Here is a 23,761-nt window from a genome sequence, read left to right on the forward strand (position 1 = left end):
CCCAGCCTTGCCAGTGGAAGTTTTAGTCATATGTGCTATAAGTTAAAGTGGTGTTGCCTCTCACCACTTCATTGAAAACTGGCTTTACTTTTCTCATTGTGTTTTTTTCATCTTAATTTGATCTCCATTTTTTTTCTGATATTCAAATTTTATGTGCTTTGTGTGTATGTGTGTATACATGTCTTAAGCATAAAACTCATAAAACTATATATATAAAACTAATAAGTGTCAATACATATGCATATATATGATATATAATCTTTAAAATGAAAAACTGAATAAGGTATGCTTTGTACTGAACTTTATGAGAAATTCTCATGTCAATGGAGAGTATGACAGATTCCCCACTTCAAACATATTCTAATATTTTAAATAATGTTTCTATTTTTCTAAGGTAAGGATGCATCTTGTCATATGAGTTTACAAAGAAAACTTGGTAAATTCAAGCATGTCAGAAAATGTAGATTTTTTTTCTTTGCACAAAATTTATTTAAAATGCCTCAATTCCTAGGGATCCTGTTTTCAAATGCAATATCTTAAAACTATGTCTTGTATCATTTTTTGTTTAAGTATTTGGTCATGTGCTGATTGATTCCTCTCCCCAATTTTAATAGCTCAGTAAAGCTGGATGAAGAATTTGAAAAGAAATTCAACAGTCTCCCTCAATATAGTCCTATTACATTTGACCGGAAATGTGTACCAGTCCCAAGAAAAAAGAAGAAGACTGGAAATGGGTCCTCAGAACCGTCTAAAACCAGCAAAGGTGAGCCTTCACCTGTACCTCCCTGCAGTGTGGTCAGACTCTCAACCAGCCCCTTGGCTAAGCTTCTGCAGTTCCCTTTAGATAAGTACAGTAATTGTATTTAGAATTAAGGCAATAGGGAGTCACAATTTCTGCTTGCTTTTCAAGATTATCTTGGTCCCTGCCTCCCTTTTTTCCTCCCTCATTCTTCTTCACCTCTGTCCTTTGGCATCTTAGTCTGTACATTGCCCTTAAAGGTGTATCCAGCTTTTCCAGATGTGTTTTATACAGTCTTCAACCCTCTGCTCTCCAGAACTCTAATTTGGAATGTAAAACTTTCCAGAAACTGCTGAATCCAACCAATTCTTGTCTTCTTGAGTCTACAACAGGTTGGGCTCTGTACTATAAAATCATTATATTTGCCTGATTAGCAGAAGCTATTCTTCACTGGCAGTATGGACCAAATGAAAATAAAAGTACCTGCAATACTGCAGTGATATATATTTTACTGGTTTTGTTAAATTTAGAAAAATGCTTTATTTAGCATATTTATTTTCAAGAATTGGTTTCTCCCTATCTGGCTACTGTATTTTATTTATGTTTTTTTTCTCCTTTTTTTTTTTTTTTTTGTGTGTGTGTGTGTGTGTGTGTGGTGCTGGGGATTAACCCAGAGCCTGGTACATGTTAATCAAGTGTTTTATCATGGAGCTACATAACACAACCCCTTGGCTTCTCCCTGCTCCGTAAATCTCTTACAATTATCAGCATGATTTGGCAGATCTCAGCATGACCATTCAAAAAAGGATTTTAAAGAGTGTGGGGCATTTTCAGTGGTCTCAATACCTGAGACTCCTCTTGACATTTGTGGGATGGTGGTGAGGTGCCAAACATCCTTCTTTGCTCAGGACATTCCAAGCACAAGGGAGATTGTCCTCTATCCAAAATGATAATATTGCTGTCATTGAGAACCTTGTCTTCCACCTTGACTTTAGGTCTGAAGATTGGTGGAGAAAGTATGCCTCCAGTGAGCTGTCCTTTAGGGACAGAAAATAAATGGAAGAATGGTGTGGTTGAGCTACAGCTGCTTTCAGGATCAAATTCTGAGCAAGATTTGATAGAAGAGTTTTTGTAATTGTTTTGCAGAAGTGGCTGTCTGTTTCCTGCTTTGTGTTAAATCAGATTAATTCCTTCCTTTTGTGTATGTTAGATAGATCATATATAAATATTAATGGAGAGATACAATTTTGTGGATTTTTGAGGGGATCTTTAAGGTATATGGATGAGGGAAAATTATGCTATCTTCTAAAAATAACTAAACTGTTCTCTCTCAAGACCTAAGCGTTCTTATGAATTGCCACAAAGAGGGTTGCTCTGAGATCTCTATTTCGGGACATCATTGAATGACTGGTGAAAATTCCCCCTTTGGGATTAAAGGAAAGAGGAGTTACACAAAAGTCATTTTTAGAATTAGCTGTTTTTCTCTATGGTTAATACAAGTAAGACTAGTGAATAAAGTACTGGAAAAGGAAGTATTGTTGCATCAATTGGTTTGCTCATCTGGGAAAATAAAATAGCATTGTATCAAGGTCTTCCAAAATGGATAGGAAAAGAAATAAAGTAGACATTGACAGGTAGTAGCTGAGCACTGAAATGGACTACCAAATGAAATCGAAGTCTTTATGCTCTGAAGAGATTTAGGAGTAGGCAAAGTAGTCTGTTAGCCCAAAGATACCAGCTACCTTGAGCTCCCATAATTCTTGGATTTAAAGTTGCTGATAAATACTTGACAAGCCAGTAAAACGGAGCCTAATTGATTGATGTACAGGATGCTTTCCTTATCCCCCTCCTTGTAGTTCAAGACATTCATTTTATTGCTCTGAAGTTGGCCAAATTATCTATCAGGGAAGGTAACATTAGATTTATTTTTGTAAAGCTATAAAGCCCTGAAGTTAGAATCTATTTTCATGAAACCTTCTCTTGGGTCTTAGTTGTCCATTATGTGATTTTCTTCTCTCAGCTGAGATTAATAGTATTTCTTTTGATGTGACATAGCATTTCAGAAAATGCTACTTCATACAGTATCATCTTGTCTCTCTCAGTATGCCTCCCAAGCCACAAAGTCATTGGTTCTTATCCGGTATATAAATAATAACATATGGGAAGTCTTCCAAGACTTTAGATTTTGCTCTGCATTCTGTTTCATGAAGTAAACTGCAATTAAAACAAAGCAGAGATTAAATAATACATTCTGTATTTAACAAACTAAAGAAATAGTATTTGTGACTGATTGTAATTTGGCATTAGCAACACCAATGTACTATGCTACAAGTTATTAATGAAATTATCATACAGCTGTGCTGTAATTGCCTGATCTTTAGGGGATAGATGAGATTGTTTTCTTCAACTGTAGACTCTTTACACCTTTGCATAGTGAATCATCCAAAGCAAGCACTGTGTATGGGAACATTAGACGGATTTGTATCCTTAGGAAACTCATTTTCCCCTAAAAATTTGCCATTGGTCCAGTTTTATTTTCTTATATACTGTCATTCAACATTCATTATATTTTTTCATGGTTTATACTTAGTAGATTTTTAGATAACTTTGGCTTATCAAATGTACAGAATTTTTCTGAAATTTAATTTTTAGAAGAAATTATTATTTATGCATTTATGCAGTTGTGTATCTCAGAATCATTATACTTATGTGGGTTTATTCCTCTATCTTCCCATTGGTCTTCTTGTTCATATTTGTTTTTCTCAATAGTTTCTTTTTTTTTTTTTTTAAAGAGAGAGTGAGAGAGGGGAGAGAGAGAGAGACAGAGAGAGAATTTTTTAATATTTATTTATTTTCTCGTTCTCGGCGGACACAACATCTTTGTTGGTATGTGGTGCTGAGGATTGAACCCGGGCCGCACGCATGCCAGGCAAGCACGCTACTGCTTGAGCCACATCCCCAGCCCTCAATAGTTTCTTATCCATTACCATTGTTTTTTCATTGTTTGTGCCCTGTCCCTTATGTCTATATAATAGATCTTGGCAAAAATAAAAACTTTTGCCAGGAAAGGGATAAAAATAACAAAGTGCTATCTTCCTCCAACTGGGTTTGGTATTATGTTGTTGGAGAACTAGAATTTCCCTTCACTTCTAAGAACAAAATTATCCAGTAAATTATTATTGACCTAACACACTGCAGTTCAGTTGAAGTAGCCCAGTTTGACATTGTTTTCAATCTGACATCGTTCTCTTGTAATTATTTGTTTTTAAATGAAAATTTTAAATGATGACCCTAAGTTTAATTGTAACTTCATAAGAGATTTGTTTGACACGTTACTTTATGTATATTCCTGATGTGTGAAGCCTTGTTTCCAAAAGCATCAGAAGTCAAAGTTCTGTGCAAAATTGTAATTTTCAAACAAAGTAGGGTCTTGGAGGAAAAAGGAAATTGAGGTCCATTTAGGGTGTTTGATAATGCCCCATGCCCCATCTTAACCTTTGACTTAACTTTTCCTCTTTTATTCCTTCTATTCTTATGTAGTTCATTGACCTTTAACAAATATACTATGGTTTCTTTTTATTTTTTTTCAGTCACACTTTTTAAAAAAAAATAATTTGTTTTAGCTGTAGTCGGACATAATAGCTTTATTTTGTTTTTATTTGGTGCTGAGGATCAAACCCAGGGCCTCACACAAACTAGGTGAGCACTCTACCGCTGAGCCACAACTCAAGCCCCTTCAATCACACTTATTGTAAGATTGAATTTTTTTTTAATCACAGTGGTAATAAAAGAAGCAGTTTCACAAATCAAAAGTTGAAAACAGAATATTCCCTGTTTGGGATTGAGTCAATGAGGGGATGCTTTTCGTCTGAGAGAACTAAGATTGGCTAATAGTTCAGCCAGCCTTTCCAACTAGGAAGTTACAGCTGTTTGGTTAGGAACAGTTCTTCATTTTGTTCTAGAATTGTTTTGAGAATCTTCATTGCCATCACACTTTTTTCAGGAACATGGTGACAACACATTTGTAATATGTTTACTCTTGTAATCTTGAGATACTTAACAAAGCATGCACATCCAGCCCAAGAAGGTAGCTTTTCTGCCTTAATGAATTTTAATTTCATTGTGGCTTATACACTTCTGAGAACTTATGCATGTCAACAGATCCACATGCTCAGCAGCTGGATGCACTTTGATATAAATGATTTTAAAGGAATTTATTATTTCATTAGTTTCTCTTTATGTGTTCAAGACAGAAATGGCACCCTGATCTTCGACAAAACCCTTGCTCTTTTTGTAGGTTGAAAACATGAAACTATAGAATCTGGGGGAAAGCCACCACCATTAGAATTATGTATGACATTTGTTTATGACAACAGTTCTAAAAAGCGGGTTCACTTAATTTACCTTTCCTGCTGACCTTAAAAAATTACCATACCAGGTTAACAATGGAAAGGCTTCTATGTCACTATACAGTCTTACCCCCCAAAATGTCCATTTTCAGCAAGCTTTGAACAATGTGTTTTGGAAAGGTCATTATTGACATGTCTATGGCAACCTGTCACCCCCTTGGCTTGTTTTAGGCCCTATTTTCTACCCAGCTATTATGTTGGAGGGCAAAGGAAAATATAGGCCATCCTGCCCAGGCACTCAGAGACGGGCCTAAGCCAGTTTGCATACCAGCAGTGAGTGATTTTATCACAAGGACACTGAAGTTGATCTAAATATTCTCTCAAGAACTTTGGTAGGGAAAGAGATGAAATGGAAGCTTGAGGTAGTAGAGTTAAAAAACTTCAATTCCTGGTTTTCTGAATGATTCTTTCAAAAACTCTTTTCTCTCCTTTTCACTTTCACCTTTTCCTGTCCTCCATGGACACTTCTGTGTTAATCTAAATTTATATTACATTTAAAAGATGGTAGTAAATTTCCTTTATTTGCTATTTGTTATGAATTTTTGACTTAATTTTCTTTAGACAACATTTCAAACATACATACCATGCTGGTGAGCAGAAATTAAATTGTTCACTTCTTGACTCCAAAATTACTGCTTTTCAGTAAATATGATTAGATATTATATATTACTTTCTTTTCAAGTTTGTCACTTTCTTTGAAGAAGTTGTCATTTGCTTTAGAGTATTTTATAGCTATGTTTGTGTGGGTGGCTTGGAGCAGGAATTTTAAAATGTAAGTCTCTATAAGCTCATTTATATACAAAAAGCACGCTGGATATTCTCCCCCCCCCCCTTGGTAATATTGCTAAGTTCTTGTTTAGCTTTGTCCTTAACTTGTGCACTTTTTAGATTTCTCTAAGTATGGCTGGATCTGAAAAGATATCCTCTTTCTCCTTTCCTAACCTTGTCTATACATCAGTTTGCTTCTGTGAACCACTTTTTCTGATCTCATCCTCCCTGTGTACCAATATATTATCATTATTAATTTATTTTCCTCCAGGTAAATCTACTAGGGCCTTTGTGATCCTGAAGAGTTTCAGAACTGTCTTTCTGCTTTTGTTTTCTGTGTTTGCCAACATATCAGTCAGGTGTACCAGCCTGCAGTTTCCTGGGTTTTATGAAATATAGGAGGCAGTGATTGCAAACAGATTATATAGAACACCTATAATATAGCATGTATATATGACATTTTTTTCATACTTCAGTACCTTCAATTTATTTTCTTTTATTGCTCACTTTTTCTCAAAGAAGCAAACGAGTGCCTTTTCTATTTCCATTTCAAACCAGCAACAGACAATTCAGAAGTGTTTCTATGGGTTATTTAGAGGGATGTCTTGGTGTGTTCATCAAAAAAACACTTACACAGATTTATGGTGTCAGTAATAACAGCAACAGATGTCATTTCTTGCACACTTTGTGCCAAGCATTGCTCTCAGAACTTTATTTACTTCTTGTGAAACAAATATTTACTGAGAACCTGTCATGCACTAAGCACTATTTTAGGCACTTAGGTTATATCTGTGAATGAAAGCAAAGAACTGCTGCTGTGGAGGTTAAATTTTATTGGGGTTTTCAAACCATAAATGAGCCCAAAGTAAGCAAAGTTATTATGTGTGTAGAGGTGAGAAGTGGTTTGGAAAAAAGAATAGGTTGACAAAGCAGCTAGGACAAAGACCAACAAGGGAAGAAAAGACTTGAGCAGTGCTATAAACTGTCCAGAACTAACAGACACATATGAAACACTATCCAACAATAGCAAAGTGAACATATTTCTCAAGTAAACATGGAATAATCTCAAGAATATGCTTTGCAAACTGATATATTTAAAATGATTAAAATAATACAACACATATTGTTGGACCACAGTGGAATAAATTTAAAAATCAATAGTAAGAGAAAACTTGGGAAACTCATAAATGCATCAAAGCTAAACAACACACTCCTAGATTACCAATATGTGAAAGAAGAATTCAAAAGGTAAATCATAAGGAACTTTGAGGTGAGTAGAAATGAAGAACACATATCAAAACTTGAGGGATATAGCTACAGTAATGTTTAGAGAGCTCTAAATGCCTAAGCTAAGAAAGAAGATGTCAGATCAATAATCTGCCCTGCCTTTCACATTAAGACATTGGAAAAAGAAGAACAAACTTAAACTCAAAGAAAGCAGAATGAAGGGGGACTAGGGTTGTGGCTCAGGGGTAGAAGTCTTGCCTAGCACGTGTGAGGCACTGGGTTTGATCCTCAGCACCACATAAAAATAAATAAAGTTATTCTGTCCATCTACAACTAAAAATATGTTTTTAAACAAAAAAGCAGATGGAAGGGAATAATAAAGATTAGAGAGGAAATTAACAAAGTTAAATGAAATAAATAAAGAATAGAAAAACAGAAAATCAATGACCAAAAATTAGTTTTCTGTAAAGAACAACAAAGTTAAGAAGCATTTAGCTCAATTGTAACCAGCAAAAAAGGAGAATATTCAAATTAGAAATGAAATAGAGGACATTAATATCAGTTTTACAGAAAGGAGAAGCATTAGAAGACTATGAACAATTTTATATCAGTAAATTAGATAACCTAGATAAAACAAACAATTCCAAGAAAGACACAAACTACTGAAACCAACTTAAGATACAGACTGTCTGAACAGACCTATTAAAGAGATTGAATTAGCCTAAAGGGTTGGAAATATGCCTAAGGAGTACCCAAAAAAAAAAAAAAAAAAATTTCCAGGTTCAGATGGCTTTACCACCAGATTGTACCAAACTTTTAAAGAAAGAATTAGTACCAGATCTTCATAAATGAATCCAAAAAAAAAAAAAAAATAGAAGAGTGAACACTCCCCAGTTTACTTTGGGACTCATTCCAATGTCAAACTAGACGAAGAAATGAAAACTACAGACCAATATCCTGGGTAATAAGGAGCACAAAAATTCCTTAACTAAATGCTAAGAAATCAAAGAATTACACACTGTGGTTATGTGAGATTTTATCCCAGGATTGTAAGGTTGGTTTAACACCACAAAATCAATTCATGTAACATTATTATATCAACAGACTGAAAGCCAAAATCACATGATCATCTCAATAGAGAAAGCATTTGACAAAATTTAGTACTTTTTCATAATAAAGACCTCAAACCTGGAACAGAAAGGAATTCCCTCACCCTGATAGGGCATCTACAAACAACACATAGATAACATTATACTTTTTTTTTTTGAAGAGAGAGAATTTTAATATTTATTTTTTAGTTTTCAGCGGACACAACATCTTTGTTTGTATGTGGTGCTGAGGATCGAACCTGGGCCGCACGCATGCCAGGCGAGCTCGCTACTGCTTGAGCCACATCCCCAGCCCAGATAACATTATACTTAATGGTGAAAAATCAGACACTTTCCCTGACCCTGACATTCAGAAACAGGACAAGTATGTCCACTCTTCACCACTTCTATCAACATGGTACTGTGTTCTAGGCAGTAGTTAGGTAAGAAGAAACAAAAACCATCAAGACTGAAAAGAAAGAAGTAAAACTTACTGACATGAACTTGAATATAGAAAATCCTAAGAAATCTACTAAAATACCCAAATGAGTTTAGTAGGGTTACAGGATACAAAATCATACAAAATTAATTATATTTTCATATACTTCCAATGAACAACCCAAAAATAAAATAAGAAAACAATTCCATTTACAATAGCACCAAAAAGAATAAAGTACTTAGGAATAAATTTAACAAAAGAAGTGCAATATAATGAAAACTACAAAACATTGTAGAAAGAAAAATAATATAAATGGGAAAATATCCCATGTTCATAGATTGTAGGACTTAATGTTAGATAGAAACATTCCCCCAAACTAATCTGCACAGTGAGAAAGGTATCATTTCCACAACCTTAGAATGACCATACTCAAAAAGACAGATAATAGTAAATGTGGAAAAATTGAAACCCTTATTTATATACTGCAAGTGGGAATATAAAATGGTGCAGCTGCTTCTTGGCAGTTCTTTAAAAGGTTAAACATAAAAGTTCTTATTGACCCTGTAATTCTACTCCTAGGTGTATGCCCAAGAGAAACAAACACATACATCTAAACAAAAACTTGTACATGAATGTTTATAACAGCAATATTCACAAAAATAAACAATTTATATAAATATCCATCACCTGCTAAATGGATAAACAAGATGTATTATATCTGTACAATGAAATACTATTCTTCTTATACTGACAACATATAGCATAGATAAGACTATAAAACATTCTGCTAAATCCTAAGCCAATCAAAAAGGACTTTATTATGTGGTTCAGTTTATATGAAGTTTCTATAACAGAATATTAGTGATTGCTTAGGGAGAGGGGAATTGCAAGTACAGGAGACATGATAACTAAAAGATGTGTGGTTTATTTTTGAGGTGATGAAATATTCTAAAATTTGGGGATGTTTGCACGTATCTCTGAATATCAAAAACATTGAATTATATACCTTAAGTGAGTGAACTGTTTTATATGTGAAGTATATTTCAGTAGAACTTTTTTGTTTTTAATCAGCTTAATGATAATTTTGTGAAGGAAAGGCAGATCACAAGGGATGGGAATGGGGTGGGGTTGCAGTTTTGCAACGGGTGGTCTGGTGATACTTGAGCAAAACCTTGAAGGTGGTGAGGAAGTTGGAAGAACATTTTCTAGGCAGAGCTGACAGCCAACATAAAGATCCTACTAGCAGGAGAAAGACTTTGTATGTGCAGGGAGTAGCCAAGGAGGCTACTCTGCTAGAGAGAAGTGAAGCAGGATGTGAGCTTACAGATACAATGGAAATTTGTAAGGTGGCTGGCTTTTCAAATACACAGCAGTGTGCTGGGGTGATGCATCTGTGAGCTGGTATTTAAAGCCCTGAGACCAGAAGTAATCACCAAAGGAAGGAGAATCAATAGGGAAGAGGACAAGAACCACTTTAGAGTCCAGGGCTTTCCAAACCTAAAACATCTGGTGAAAGGAAGATGCAGAAGAGACAAAGAGGGAAAGATCAATGAGGGAAGAGAGAAAGCAAAACAGCTGTGTCCTGGAATCCAGGTGAAGGAAGCATTGAAGGCAGAAGGTGGACCTGGAGGGAACAGCTAGATTGGAAGATGCATGAGCACCATGAGCCTCAGCTGTTGGCCTTCATGCAGCAGATTTTCATGAGTGGCTGGGTGAAAGCCTGGTTATAGTGAGTTTAAGACAAAACCGAAGGAGAGAACTTAGAGACACCAAAGGCAGTCCTCTGAGGGGACTGAGGGAAGTTTGGGAGAACTTTTTTTTAAATTTGGGACAAATAACATACGTTTGTATACTGATGGAATGCACTAGAGAGGGAGGGTAGAAGTGACTAGGCAGGCACATAGTTAGTTCACCTCCTGCCAGAAGGAGAGCACATCAAAGTTTTGTTTTGTTTTGTTGGTTTTCCAAATATCTTTCTGTTTTTAAATCACTTTTTTCTTCCTAGAGTAGCCTCCAAAAAGAGCAGAAAGCTACCTACTGCTCTCAGGTCAGCTGTCATCCTGAAGGTGCTGTCCTTGTGAAAGTCAGTTCTCTTAGACGATGAAATCCACATGCCATTCTTTCCTTCAGGGCATTGGCATCTAAAGTGGAACCTTTGCTCTGTAATAGACCATCACCATGCTTCTGGTACTGGTTGCAATCCGTTTCCACCCACTTAATCTGCAGTTTCTACCTAGAAAGTTCCAGCCCTAATGGAGGCTTCTGCCCAATACTTTCCAAGGAAAATCTCACTGGGTTTTACACAAGCCTAAAGAAAAGGGCAGAGTCCCAAGATGAGTGGAGATGCAAGATGATGTTTCTTGCAACTGGATTTACTCTTTCCACAGGAGGGAGGAGGGTATAATTGTTTTAAAACACACAATATTGTTTTGTAAAGCATTGCAAATTTAAAATATATTCATATTAATATTGTCTGTAGGTCCTTTCCAGTCTCAGAAAAAGAACTTATTCCACAAAATTGTCAGCAAATATAAGCACAAAAAGGAGAAGCCTAATGTTCCAGAAAAAGGTATTGGTGCCTTCCATCCTCCATTAAGGTTTCTTGATCGCCTCCATTGCCAGCTCATCTTGAGTAAAGCTTCAGCGTGCACCTCCTTTGCCTTTTTCTCCCCTGTGCTTGCTTCAGTGTCATCAGCTCCTGGCTGGGCATTTTTGTTCTTTCTAGACTCTGCAGCTAATTATAAACTTCCATCCCTTGGATTGCTACTCAAATCCATATTTGTCTTTTTGTACAGAGTTCCATATGAATTTTAAAATTGATTCTTCTCATCTACATTTGGTACCTTTTGTAATTTAGTCTTTTTGACCTCGTGTCTATTCATTTCTTTGGCTCTTCCCCCCCCCCCCCCATGTCTGGCAGCCCTTCACACCATAACCACATTTTTCTGCTTCCTGAAATTTTCATATTCATGTCAAAGTCCCACTGTTGGGGATTGCCATGGACATTTTTCTGCCATGGACATTTTTCTCCACTCCTAAGTTCTAACTTTCCTCTTTTCCTCCTCTGTGTACTTCAATGTTGGCTGAACTCTTCTCCCAACTCCTACAGTCACATAACTGTTATTTCCAGAGGGCCCTTAATGTACCCCACCCCTCCTCTCCTCTGAACATCTATCTCATTGTTATGATCTTGATGGGCCCTTGAACCTCTTCAGGACTCATCTCAAGATCTCTTTCTTGGAGTTCAGGGCTCCTCCTTCACCTAAAAGATAAATCTTCCCATCTGGCTCAGTATAGTCACAAGTCCTGAAGGTTGGGCTTCAGTTTCAGTGTCTGCCTGCATGTCAGTGTCAAGCCGTAAATCGACTCATTTGATGCACACTCGCATCCTACTTGCATGGCCAGATGTGAAGCACTCTGTGCTTCCTGAGTGAGGCTCTCACTAGCAGCTGTCTTCTGTGTAGGCGAATGCGCCTGTGTGTGCCTGTGTGTAACATCCTCTTACTAAATGTGGGCTTTCACTTCTACTCAGCCTCTTTTTTGTTTGTTTTGTGTATTTATGTATATATTTTTTTTCATTTGCTTCCAGTGAAGAAACTTTATTTTCCAGGTAAAATTGTCATACCCTTTACTGATCTTCAAATTTTGTGTATTAAAGTCAAAGAAATTACCCAACAGTGTATTTCACAAAAGACAAATTTTGTTTATCCATTTCCTGTGTAGCCTCCAGCCATAGCTTCATTAGTTTAGTTGGCAAATACAATTTGAGAACAAAATAATTGAAATAAAATTCCATTTTATTTTTATGGTGTTTCATATTTAAGTTACTTTGTACATAACCTTATTTTTATAGTATTTATATCCATATTAGGAATACAGTTTCACATTTTTTTCTATCATTGTTTTTAGGAAGTGGGGATAAATGGTCAAACAAGCAACTCTACTTGGATGCCATTCACCCTACAGAAGGTAAAAGAATCAACATAGTGTTTAATTTCAGATAGTCTAAGTTGAAAATTGAATAATTTTTTATAGACTTAAAAAAGTTATCATTTATATAGATTCAACCAATAGCATTAGAATTTGTGTTAATAATTACATTTTGAGGTCTCCTGCAAAGAGTCAGACAGAATATATTGTGGTGTTTCATTTATGAAAGGAGAATTTGAAACCTTTGAATGACATTAACCAGAGATTTGAGTTTTGTTTATGACATTAATGACTCACTCTGGTGAGTGTTAATTTATATGAGTTAAGGAGCCATCCTACCCTTCTTTCCATTGATTCCCCTTTTCTCATCATAGATAATTTTAAAGACCTGAATACTTTTGTGCAGTGTTTACTTCATTTGAAAACTAGAAGTTTGGACCTCTTTGATTTACTTATGTCCAGAAAAGGAACCTGTCTACAAAATATAGTTTTTCCTTTACTGTAAAGGAGAAAAAAAATCAATATGTACATTTGACCCTAGTCACTTTTCAGAAATACTCGTATTTTTAAGGTATTTATAAAAAATATTCATGTTTAGCAAGGTATGGTGGCACACGCCTGTAATCCCTGGGACTTGGGATGCTGAAGCAGGATTCCGAGTTCAAGGCCATCCTTAGCAACCAAGTGAGAGCTTGTTTAAAATATTTTTTTTAAAGAAAGAAGGGTATAACTCGGTGGAAGTTAAATTCCCAGTTACCAACCCCCCAGTGCCAGTTCTAGTTTGAGTTACATTTATCAAAAACTTTTTTGGTTTAATGGACATAATTCATACATGCCACGTCTGCTTTTGCATCATTTTACTTTTACAGAAAATGACATCAATATGAATGTTTTCTGACCCATTATTTCACATTCACAACCTCTGTGAAGTATTATTTCTGCCTAAGTGCAGGCAGAACAAAATATGAATTGTGCTGTTCCCAGCCTTCAGTCCTAACATCCCCAAATTGAATTATTAGCTCTTATGTATTATAAAAATATATTACACACATTTTTTTTATAAATATAAGACATTGATGACCTATCAGAGAAAGCTAAAGGCATTTAAGACCACATTACTCTTCCCTTCAAATGATACCATTTTAAATACTTCCTTTTTTGTTTTGTTTTGCTTAGCTTTTTTTATACACTAAAAATGCTGCTGAGTTGCCACAACTAGTGCAGTATGGTAGAAAGAACACTTAACATAGGGAATTAGGTAGGTTTTCAGATCTGCCACTAATCAGCATTTTTCAGTAGGACAGATTGTTTAGGATTTACTGTCCACATTTGTCCTATGTACATATGTGGTTCTCTTGTGTTGAGGGATTGGGTGAATGATAGGATGTAGTAATTCAAAAATCACAAATTTCATTTTCCCCTTAACACTTGATGATTTTGTTACTTTGGTATTTTTTGTGGTTAATGTGATGCTAGAAGCACCATATTCTGCAGCCCTAATTTTATGCCTTTCAGAGATAGAAAACTAAATCAATTTTGAATCTTACAGGTAGTCCTCAGAGGTTAGTAGAAATAGAATTATTATTGGTGATATTTAATTATAGATATTATTAATGTATATGGAACACAGCTTTGAAAGAGGATGCACTGAAAAATGCATGCTGTTTATTTATTGTAGAGTACAGGTTCATTTCAAATGGCCTGGAAAAAAAGGGAATCAATTTGAGCATCAGAAAATTACTAGTAATTTAAAGTGACCTTTCTTGGTTATGTATTTTCATACCACTCCCAGCCTTTACTGGTTCAGGTGGTGACTATGTGCTTTTGAATTATCTAAGCCCTTTACTTCATCCTCTCTCTCACCTATGGCCAGATCGCTGCTTATTACAGCGTAATACTGTATTTACTGGAAGGCGTAAATACTTAGGGACAGAAAATGAAGCCATAATCCTGGATAATTTTAACATGTATAAGCCATTTGGCACAAAAGTTAGGAGTTGTTTGTAGCTACTGTCTATAATAAAAGCCTTGATTCACCTGAGGCTGTCCAGCTATTCAGCTGTCCCTGACTTCTGTTAAAGTGGATGACTTGAAGTTCACTTGTACTTTTTTTACAACATCCTGTGTAGAATTGCTTTTGCAACACTATTCTTTCCCAAAATATCTGAAATCTTTAGATCCTTAGTTGTACATCTGAGGGTTAAATGCTAAACTTATAATTTATTGTGTTTTTTCTCCTATGCCTTTAAAACTAAAAGATGGCTAAATCACTTCTCAAAACTTTTATATAACAACTAAATATATTGCCTATAACCTAGAATTAAAGGTACAATTTTCTCATAAAGAAGACCTACCTCTGCTGCCATATTTGTTTCTGTGAGAACATGCTGTTACATGTCCATGATGTTTCTAATTGCAATAATAATATAATTAATACATCTTCATAGTTTAAAGTTTACAAAGGACTTTCACATGTTTTTAAAATTTCATCTTCATAGCAGCCCCATTGAATTAAGGAAGGTTTTATTAATCCCAAACACATGGCAGGGAATTGAAGCATGACCAGTACAAGCAAAAGGGAAGAAACTTGGATTCATGCCATTGAAGCCCCTTTGACTACTACAGTTTCAATTGTTCAGACATATCTATGGACTTTTTCGTCCTTGTTTGGTTCAGATGTAAATATAAAAGATATATTACCCCTCCTCCCCCCAAAAAAACACCCAGAAACCTCAGACTTGGAATCTCCATCAGATTAGTATGTAAATGTAATCACAGGCAGGAGAAAGACTCTGGTTTATAGTTAGATTTTCAAACACAATCCTCAGTTTCCATTCTAACTTGATCTCCTTTCTCAGCTTTGAAATAGTTGCTATATAACTTAAGCAAAGTCTCCCAGAACTTTAAATAAGTCTCATTCATTTGATTCTTTTTCCTTTGTTCTATTCAGAATCTGATTGCTGTATTAGTGCATGGGAGACCAACCAAAGGCAATGAGATTTCAGATCTGGCTATAATAATTCAAACTGAATCCTCCAGTTGCAAAGTGAATTAATTCATGATTCCAGTGGCCTCCTGGGGTACAATCCACGTGCAGTACTGCTTTTCCCCGAACATTTTCTTCACATTTGGGGAGTAGAGTTTGGAAAACAAGATAGCCTCTTATTTCCACATTCCTAATGTGGCTCCAGGAGTGAGCTCATGTTATCACTCTCAGATGATGCACTTAAAGTGTGTTATGGTTATTGTTGAGTATAAAATCTAGCCCAGTGGACTTGTTCTTAGTCCTTGGATAGTCTTGTATGTTCAATTAAAAGCCAAAAGAGAAATGACTAATTTGCTTTTAGACGACAAAGCCCTTTCTTTCCTCACATTCCCATTAGTTCCTGGGGTGTGTTGAGGGGAGAGGGAGAGCAGGACATAGGTTCCTCTGAGCCTTTTCATTTCACATCCCACACCACCCAGCCTTTTGTTTGCTCTGCCACTGTCAAATATTCTGTCCCAGAAGAGTACTTTTTAGACTCAACCTTACTTTCCTTCCCCAGTTTTCTCTTAGGAAAAGGTTCTCTGTGAGGGCTAACCTTGAGGGCGGTCCTTGGAATAAGCTGACAAGATGGTGTGTTTTGCCCCTTACATCCTCTTTCAAACTCTAGCAAGGTCATATTCTGTACTTTTTTCAAATATGGATGATATACAGGGGTCATGATTCCTTCTAGGTCTGTTAGTAAGTTTGGAGGAGACTTCTGGGTAAGTGGTGTTACCTGCTTTCATTGGGGGTGGTACTTATGAGAACTTCCAGTGTATTATTTTTTGCCTTTTTCCCTTGCCCTGCAACCAGATTCACACTTTTACTGTTTCCCAATATGCCTGTGTGTTATAACTTGAGTATTGCTGTTGTCCTTTGGCTGGCTGGCTGGTCTTGGACCCTCTAGCTCCTTTTCTGCTGAGTGGATGCTGGGATTTTGAAATTTCCCACAGCCATATGTTTGGGATTTTTTTACTGTTAAACACTGAATTAACAGTAGATCCCCATTTGTAGTCCTTTTGCCCCCATGCCCTTGGCTTCTTACAGTGATTTTACCAATTTATCTAGAACAAATTAGAAAAGGAACAACCATTTAAAAGAATTGAAAACATTTGAAAAAGTCACCAGTAGAAAAGAAAACAATGCTATGCAAGGGAGTGCTATTGTTCCTCAACCTTGGGACTCTAAACTGAATGAGGGCTTGTTTTTTCCTACCCAAAACTCTAACTGTAGACCCTGTGGCAAAAGGATTATTTTAGGTCTGAATCTCTAGATTAGAGCTAATCTAGTCCACCCTCTGTTTTTACATGAAGAAACTGAGACCTGTGGTCCCAGAGTTAATGAATTATAAAGTCAATAGTGGAATCCAGGTCTCTGATTGACAGTTATTTCCATTACCCCTGTCGATGTGGAAATCTGATCATCTCTTCCAGCTTGTTTGTCCTTTTTGTGGTATCTATTTCTTTTATCTCCTTGTACCTTCTTTCCATAAACAGTTCTTCCAATGTACTGTACCTTTCATCTTTGGAACCTGGCCACGCCCTTCTTTCTGCAAGTTTTTGACTTCTCTAGGAAGAGGAATTAGAAAAAGGGAATAGATTAATATTCTTTTGGAATGGCCATCTATAATGTAGTGATCACACTACAGAAGTGAATAAGACTCCTTCTGTAATCCGAAGAGATTGGGAACATTGCCAAATAATTGGTGTTTTTCAGTTTTTGTTTGGTTTAGGTTTTTTTTTTCTTTTTTTTAAATAATTGTTATCTTAAGCCTATCCCCACACAGCCATCTGTTAAGCAATACTGAGATACTGACATAATGCCAAGCCACAAATCATGGTGTAATTTCTGTGTCTGTACTTTATTTTAATGAAATTGAAATTACTTCCCATTTGTTTTAGAATGTGAAGCATAGAATCAACTTTGTTCCTTTTAGGTATCTTTCAAAGACAAGGTTTCATCATGATTTCCAGGGCAAAGGACTTATTAATTCATAGTCTGTTTTCCCATCTCCTAAGCCCATTAGAGAGCTAAATTAAAAATCTTATAGGAGGGCTGTGCACCAACAAGTGTGTTTTTTTCACACCCTAAGCTAATCTTGCTCCATTTTCCTCTTATTTTAGCTGTTCTTCATTTTTATGTTTTATGCATTGCTTTATTCTAGTGTCTACCTTTAGATCCACCTTCTGACATAAATATGTTCGATTATTCATCAGGTTTCCTTTGCTTTAAGTTTGTTTTGTCAGACCTTGATTTTCTGATCCATAGTCCCCTCTTTTAAAAAATAATTTCTATGTCTGTTTTAAGAGATTGGATGGTTACAAAGTAGGAGGGTGGGGGCCAGACCTGTTTTACCTGCCTAAAAATGCTTTGGCTGCAGGATGGAAAAAAAAACAAATCTCAATCGTAGCACTTGTGTACATGTATATACTCATAAATGAACTGAACTCATATCTGCATATTCTTTTTTACTTTTGAATTAAAGGGATGAGAATGATGAACTCCAAAGGAAACAAGTATATAAAACACAAGTATTCTTATCAAATTTAAGCCAGAGATAAAGGCTTTAATTGCAAGTGTGTTCTTTACTCTTGATATAGTGACTCAGGATACAAGAGTGTACTATTAAATTATTTATTAATTTTACCGTGAGTGTACCTACAACTAGTCTCTCTGTCAGCATGTGAGACTTAATTAAATTACCTCACTCACCTTGTCCTAGAACTTGGTGAATGGGAGGGTTGTATGTGTACTCACTTCACAAGTGTTTGTCCTGTCCTTAATGAGAGTCAATGTGCATAAAAGGAGGTCAGTTCTCACAGATTCTTTTCTCAGTCCAGCCTGATGCTTAGAAGCAAATGTCCCAACCATCAATGTAAAATTATGAAGCATGGGACCCTGATCATAGCTAGGACTTGAGATACAGATTTATATACGTTATCCTCCCTACCAACCTGCAAGATTCAAAGACTTAGAAAATGTTAAAAGAGAAGATATCTTCATACTCTGCCCATTATTTATCAGAAGAAGTACACATAAGTAGTAAACATTATAGAAATGTTTGTTTTAAAAATTTTCCATCAATAGTCTGAAAACTCTGACTATAAATTCCCTATTCAGATAGGTCTGAAATTTAGAAATGTTTCCATCCAAGAATAATGTCAATATCTTGTGTAACTATGTATGGTTTGTCTTGTTTCAGCCATATTTTCAGAAGACAAAAACACCACAGAGCCTGCTTATAAGGTTAAAAATGTCTCATCCATTCCCAACACTCCAGAGCCAACAACAATGCAAGAACCTTTGGTGGGCAGCCAAAAGAGAAAAGCAAGGAAAACCAAGATCACACACCTTGTCAGGACAGCAGACGGCCGGGTATCACCAGCAGGAGGTACTTTGGGTAAGAAGAGGGAGCTCTAGGCAGAGATGTCCAGAGTCTCATTGGCCAGCAAATGACTATAAGCCAATGGTGGCTTCTCATTGAAAAATGGACTGTTCTCTAGCTTTATATAGACTTTCAAACATGTCTTATTCCACACTTTAAAAAATCATACCTATTTTCCAAGAGCATATTTGAATTCCTAGAAAAGAAAGGTAAATTTAGGACTGTTAGCTCCTTCCTCTTTTTTTTTTTTTTTTAAAGCATGCACAAAAACAGTCTTGATGAAGTAAACTCCAGAATAGCCTAGACTTTTAAAGGTACTAGATGAATCTGTGTTATTCCATGGTCTGGTATTCATGTCACTGCAAACTAAATTATCAGGCATTCAAACCAGTGGATTAGGTACCTTGGAATACATCCTTATTTTCTGTAGAGCTGAAAGGAAACCTGAGAATGCACTAATTTCTTGTCTTATCTACCCAAATAGTAAAATTGCCCCATTTTCAGTCAGGACTTGAGTCTGTCTTTATTGGTCCTGGTGGCCTCCATGGCAGTAGAATTACCTGAGGGACCCAGTGCAAAGGGATAGAACAGTGAATAATAGCATCTCCCCAAAAGTTCTTGGGGATGCTGTATCATCTGGATCTTTGGTTTTTGACATCTCCAGAATTTCATTTTACCTGATTTGGATCAATCTAGGTGTTCATAGAAACAAACTGTTTGCTGAGTTAGAATTGGAAGACAAAGTTAATTTGGGGATACCTTTTTTTTTTATTTTGCACAAATTGACTGTTAGAACCATAAAGTATGTTAAAGACACTGAATTGAATTCAACTCTTTGAAGAGGTGGAATTTTGTGCTGAAAACATTCAACTGAGTAGAAGTGGGATGAGGATATAAATCTTGATATCTTGATGTTTAGTCCAGCTGATCCCTTTCTCCTCCCCTTTTCAATCTGTGTTCTGTTCTGAGACTTTCATTTTATAGATTGTTAATTTTCACTTGTAGGAAGAAATAAGGATTCTAGAAAACACTCCCTTTTATGTAGCAAAACACTATACCAGCTTTATACCCTAATATATGACATTCACATCTTTTATTACTTGTTTCTATATTTAAAATCTTTTAAAACTCATGATGAAAATTCCCCCTCCTCTGTAATGTCTACATAATAAAGAAAATATTCTCATTTCTAGCAGGTATATTAGCATAGCATTTCATCTACCTCTTCATAAATACCAGAGGACCTCTTATCTTCCCTCCAGTAGGTCTTCAGAACAAAACAACAACATGGGATCTCATTAGGATTGATTAATCTGATAGTTAGCCTATCTCGTCAGCCTATCCTAAGTGTTAATATCACAGCACATCAAATGTCCAAGTTGCCATGCTAGGTCACCCTACGGCTTCATGAAAATTCATGAGAAATGTTTAGTCAGCTTGGGTTTTAAGGGTCCAGTGGCTGAAGTCCCTTGGGTTTTATTTTGGTCAAGGTTCATTTTTCCTCTTTCCTCCAAGACTGACCCATTCTTTGACTTTGAATAAAACAGCTTGTCTTCAGCTCAGCTTCAGTGTCCATAATTCCAGGGTGCAACTGAGTTTAATAAAAGTGCTTTGTCACTGTGGAAGAAGAGATTATAATATGCAATGAATAGCCAAAGTGAATAGTAAAGAAACCTAGCTCTTTTCATTCTCTAGCACATTTCCTTAGTGTTCCTTCTCTGGAGAGCAGAATGATCCTCTTATGATGGATTTCGCTTTTGTTACAGATGACAAACCAAAGGAGCAACTGCAGAGGAGTCTCCCTAAAGCAACTGAGACAGACTGCAGTGATGAGTGCTCACACAACACTGAAGCTGAGGAGACACGGAGCAGCACTCCAGAGATGCCTGCTGTGTCTGCCTTCTTCAGCCTCGCTGCACTGGCCGAAGTGGCAGCCATGGAGAATGTGCACAGGTCAGTGGTGTGACTTAGATGGAGGAAAAAATATGGAAACCAGATCAACCTTTCTCAAGTGATTTGTGGCAATTTTTATTACGTAGTGGAGTTCAGAGTAGTTCAGGAGCATTATTGTTTATGTGAGGTGTTACAAAAGTTTATGTGCTAGTTTACAGTATGGGGAAAATGTAAGAAAATATCGCCAGCTAAGTATTTCATTTTGAATATATTGTCCTATGGCTAATCTGGATTTCCATAAAAACCTGAGAGCAGGGAAGCAGTATCATTTAACCTTTAAGTGTGAGATCACAGACAGGGCTTTAAATCCTCAGTCTCTGAAAACAGAGATCTTGAGCAAGATCATTAACCTGTCTTCATTCAATGTTTTCTTTTATAAAATGAGGGTGAGAAGCACTCATTTCATTGAGATACTGTGTGGAATGACACAGTGCTCATGTGGGGACACCCCTACGGAAGAAGGTGCTAGCGGCAGTGGTGGCCAGCCATCACAACAGTACCGTTTAGGGGAATGAGTGTTTTGGCAACTGACTCATGGCAGGCAGGAGACCTGGAATTTTCTTCAACTCTCTGTGATCTACTACAGAGTAATTTATTCTCTGCATTTCAGTTTTTTCATTTTACATTGAGCATAATGATATATCCCCAAAGAATTGCAAAAGTTCTAAGGATCAGAGGAAATCATAGTTGTGAAAACCCTTTGAACTCAGTGAAGGCCCACAGGAAGTGTACTAAGTGTATAATTGAGTATTCTGCTACTTAATAGGTCCTTTGGGAAGGCAAAAAATAAAAAATAAAAAAGGGCTTTTGTAAATTCTGGTATTTCATACTGAATTTTATCTGTGGGTAATCAGAAGTTATTTTCGTGGACTTTCATAAAAAGTGCTTGAAACCCAGCACACTCTGGATAGCTGCCTGTAGGACCTCAGGCTCCTTTCGCATTTTCAGGTAAACCCATAGGCCCCTCTGTGAACTTGGTTTCCTTCTTGCCTTTTACCTGTCATGTTCTAGGTCTAGTGCTTGCTCACAAGTAGCTCTAGATATTCCAAGACGTCAGATATCCTTTCATGTGTACACTGCAAATTCCCATTAGCAAGAGACTGCTGACAGACATTGTTAAATGCGCTTGGGTCTCTGAAAGAGGCACTTCTCCACTTGTGGAATTTTAGAGTTGAGTATAGAAGACAAATGCATGACGTGCAAAGAGAATTTTTAATGCCTGCCTGAATGTTGCTAAGTGTCCCTGTGAATTATGGAAGTAGGTAGGTAGAATAAGAATTCAAAGGAGTGTCATAATTTAGTGCTCAGAAAATGTCATCACCCAGTCACCCTCATTGCTCCCTAAGTTCTCTCCAAACATGACTGTGATCACACCATCACTCTGCTAACCAGCCTTCCATGATTCCCAGTTTTTAAAAGTAGAAAGCAGAAACAAGCCTTTCCATTCTCATCTCTCTAGTGCCTCTACACCCTGCCCTGCATTAACACACACTCTTGCTCCTTTCCAGATTAGCCAAGTTCTTGCCTTTGTACATCCTCCTCTCAGGTGAACGGCTGCTGCTCCTCCCACCTCCCACGCCTGGTCCTCTTCTCTCAGCCTGCCTGCTGCTCCTGCTGCATCTTCCATGCTGCCGCTTACTCTGTGTACTTCCTGCCTGAGAACAGCTGCCACATTGGGTTGCAATTATTTGTTGATGCTTCTGTCTTGTTTCAGTATATTTTGAAAGGAAAGCACCGGTTTTATTCTTCATGCCCCAGCTTGCTTAGACAGCTTCTCTTACACCAATGGGTGAATGAACAAATGAGGTAGTTCTTGAAGTCTAACTGACAAAGTTAGGTAGCAGGCATAGATATAATGATGAAAATAGAGGTAAAGGTTCTTTTTGTTGTTGTTAACTTCCCATTAAAAAGGATGAAAATGATTACTAGAAATTTACCATCAACCTAACAAATGGTTAGAGTTCTTAATATCTAGAAAGATCATCCTAGTAAATCCCAGTTGTAACTTTGGCCCTTTTTTTTCCCCTAAAACAGACCAACCAGCCAATCTTCTATGTCTAGGCTTAATGTAATTGTAGCTGAGTTGCACACCATTTAATTATTACTTAATTATTTAATTATTACTTAACCTGGGTTCCTAATTCACAGGGTGGATAGCCCACAGAACTAGGTGTAGAAATACATTACCTGTATGCTTGCCAGGAAAAATCTAATGTTAAGTTTTGAAACCCACTTTAGACCAATTTTATAAAATACAGGAAATAGGGGGTTGGGCAAACCTTTGTTGAGAGATTATTTATTTATTAGGTGTTTTCAAGGAAGAAAGCTCATTAAATATCATTCTTAAACCAGCCCTCCCAGGACTGTCGTATTAGTCCGATTTTAATGTTGGTGCAGATGGTTAATGAACTTGTCAAGAACACAGAGCTGATTCACAGCTGAGTCATGATTTGCAGTGAGGTCTTGAACTCCAGATCCTGTGTTCCATTTCCTCTAGCATGTGGCGTGAGCAGACTTCAGTCATGTCCTAGATGCCATCCGTTAGCTGCCACGCTGCTCCAATCCTGACTCCTTTCCTTTTTCCATTGATTGAGCTGGACTTCACCCCAACCTCTCTCCTTCTTGCCCTTTTTTCTTTACATTGTACTTTTCATCTTTCACTTTTTTCTTTTTCCAGTACTTACTAAAATATTTCTGAAATGTTTATTATTACATGATCTTGAAGGTAAAAAATAGCATTTTAGTTTCATCTTTCTTGCAGAAAAAGCTGAACATATTGAACAGTTGGTGCTTACAGC

The 23,761-nt window shown here is 36.6% G+C and overlaps 1 protein-coding gene across 2 annotated transcripts in view; it reads left to right on the plus strand.

Annotated features, from left to right (window-relative positions):
• The window catches only part of Bbx (BBX high mobility group box domain containing), a 259,928-nt gene that overhangs the window by 231,305 nt on the left and 4,862 nt on the right, over positions 1-23,761 (plus strand). Inside the window, exons 14-18 of one of the 2 annotated variants that reach the window (XM_077795333.1) lie at positions 615-763; positions 11,150-11,239; positions 12,580-12,639; positions 18,828-19,025; positions 20,777-20,963. In XM_077795333.1, coding sequence (XP_077651459.1) covers positions 615-763; positions 11,150-11,239; positions 12,580-12,639; positions 18,828-19,025; positions 20,777-20,963 — 684 coding nt within the window. The remainder of the gene's footprint in view (positions 1-614; positions 764-11,149; positions 11,240-12,579; positions 12,640-18,827; positions 19,026-20,776; positions 20,964-23,761) is intronic. The other variant, XM_077795334.1, reaches the window with a different exon arrangement.

The sequence above is a fragment of the Urocitellus parryii genome, chromosome 2 (assembly GCF_045843805.1).
Source record: "Urocitellus parryii isolate mUroPar1 chromosome 2, mUroPar1.hap1, whole genome shotgun sequence".
NCBI lineage: Eukaryota > Metazoa > Chordata > Mammalia > Rodentia > Sciuridae > Urocitellus > Urocitellus parryii.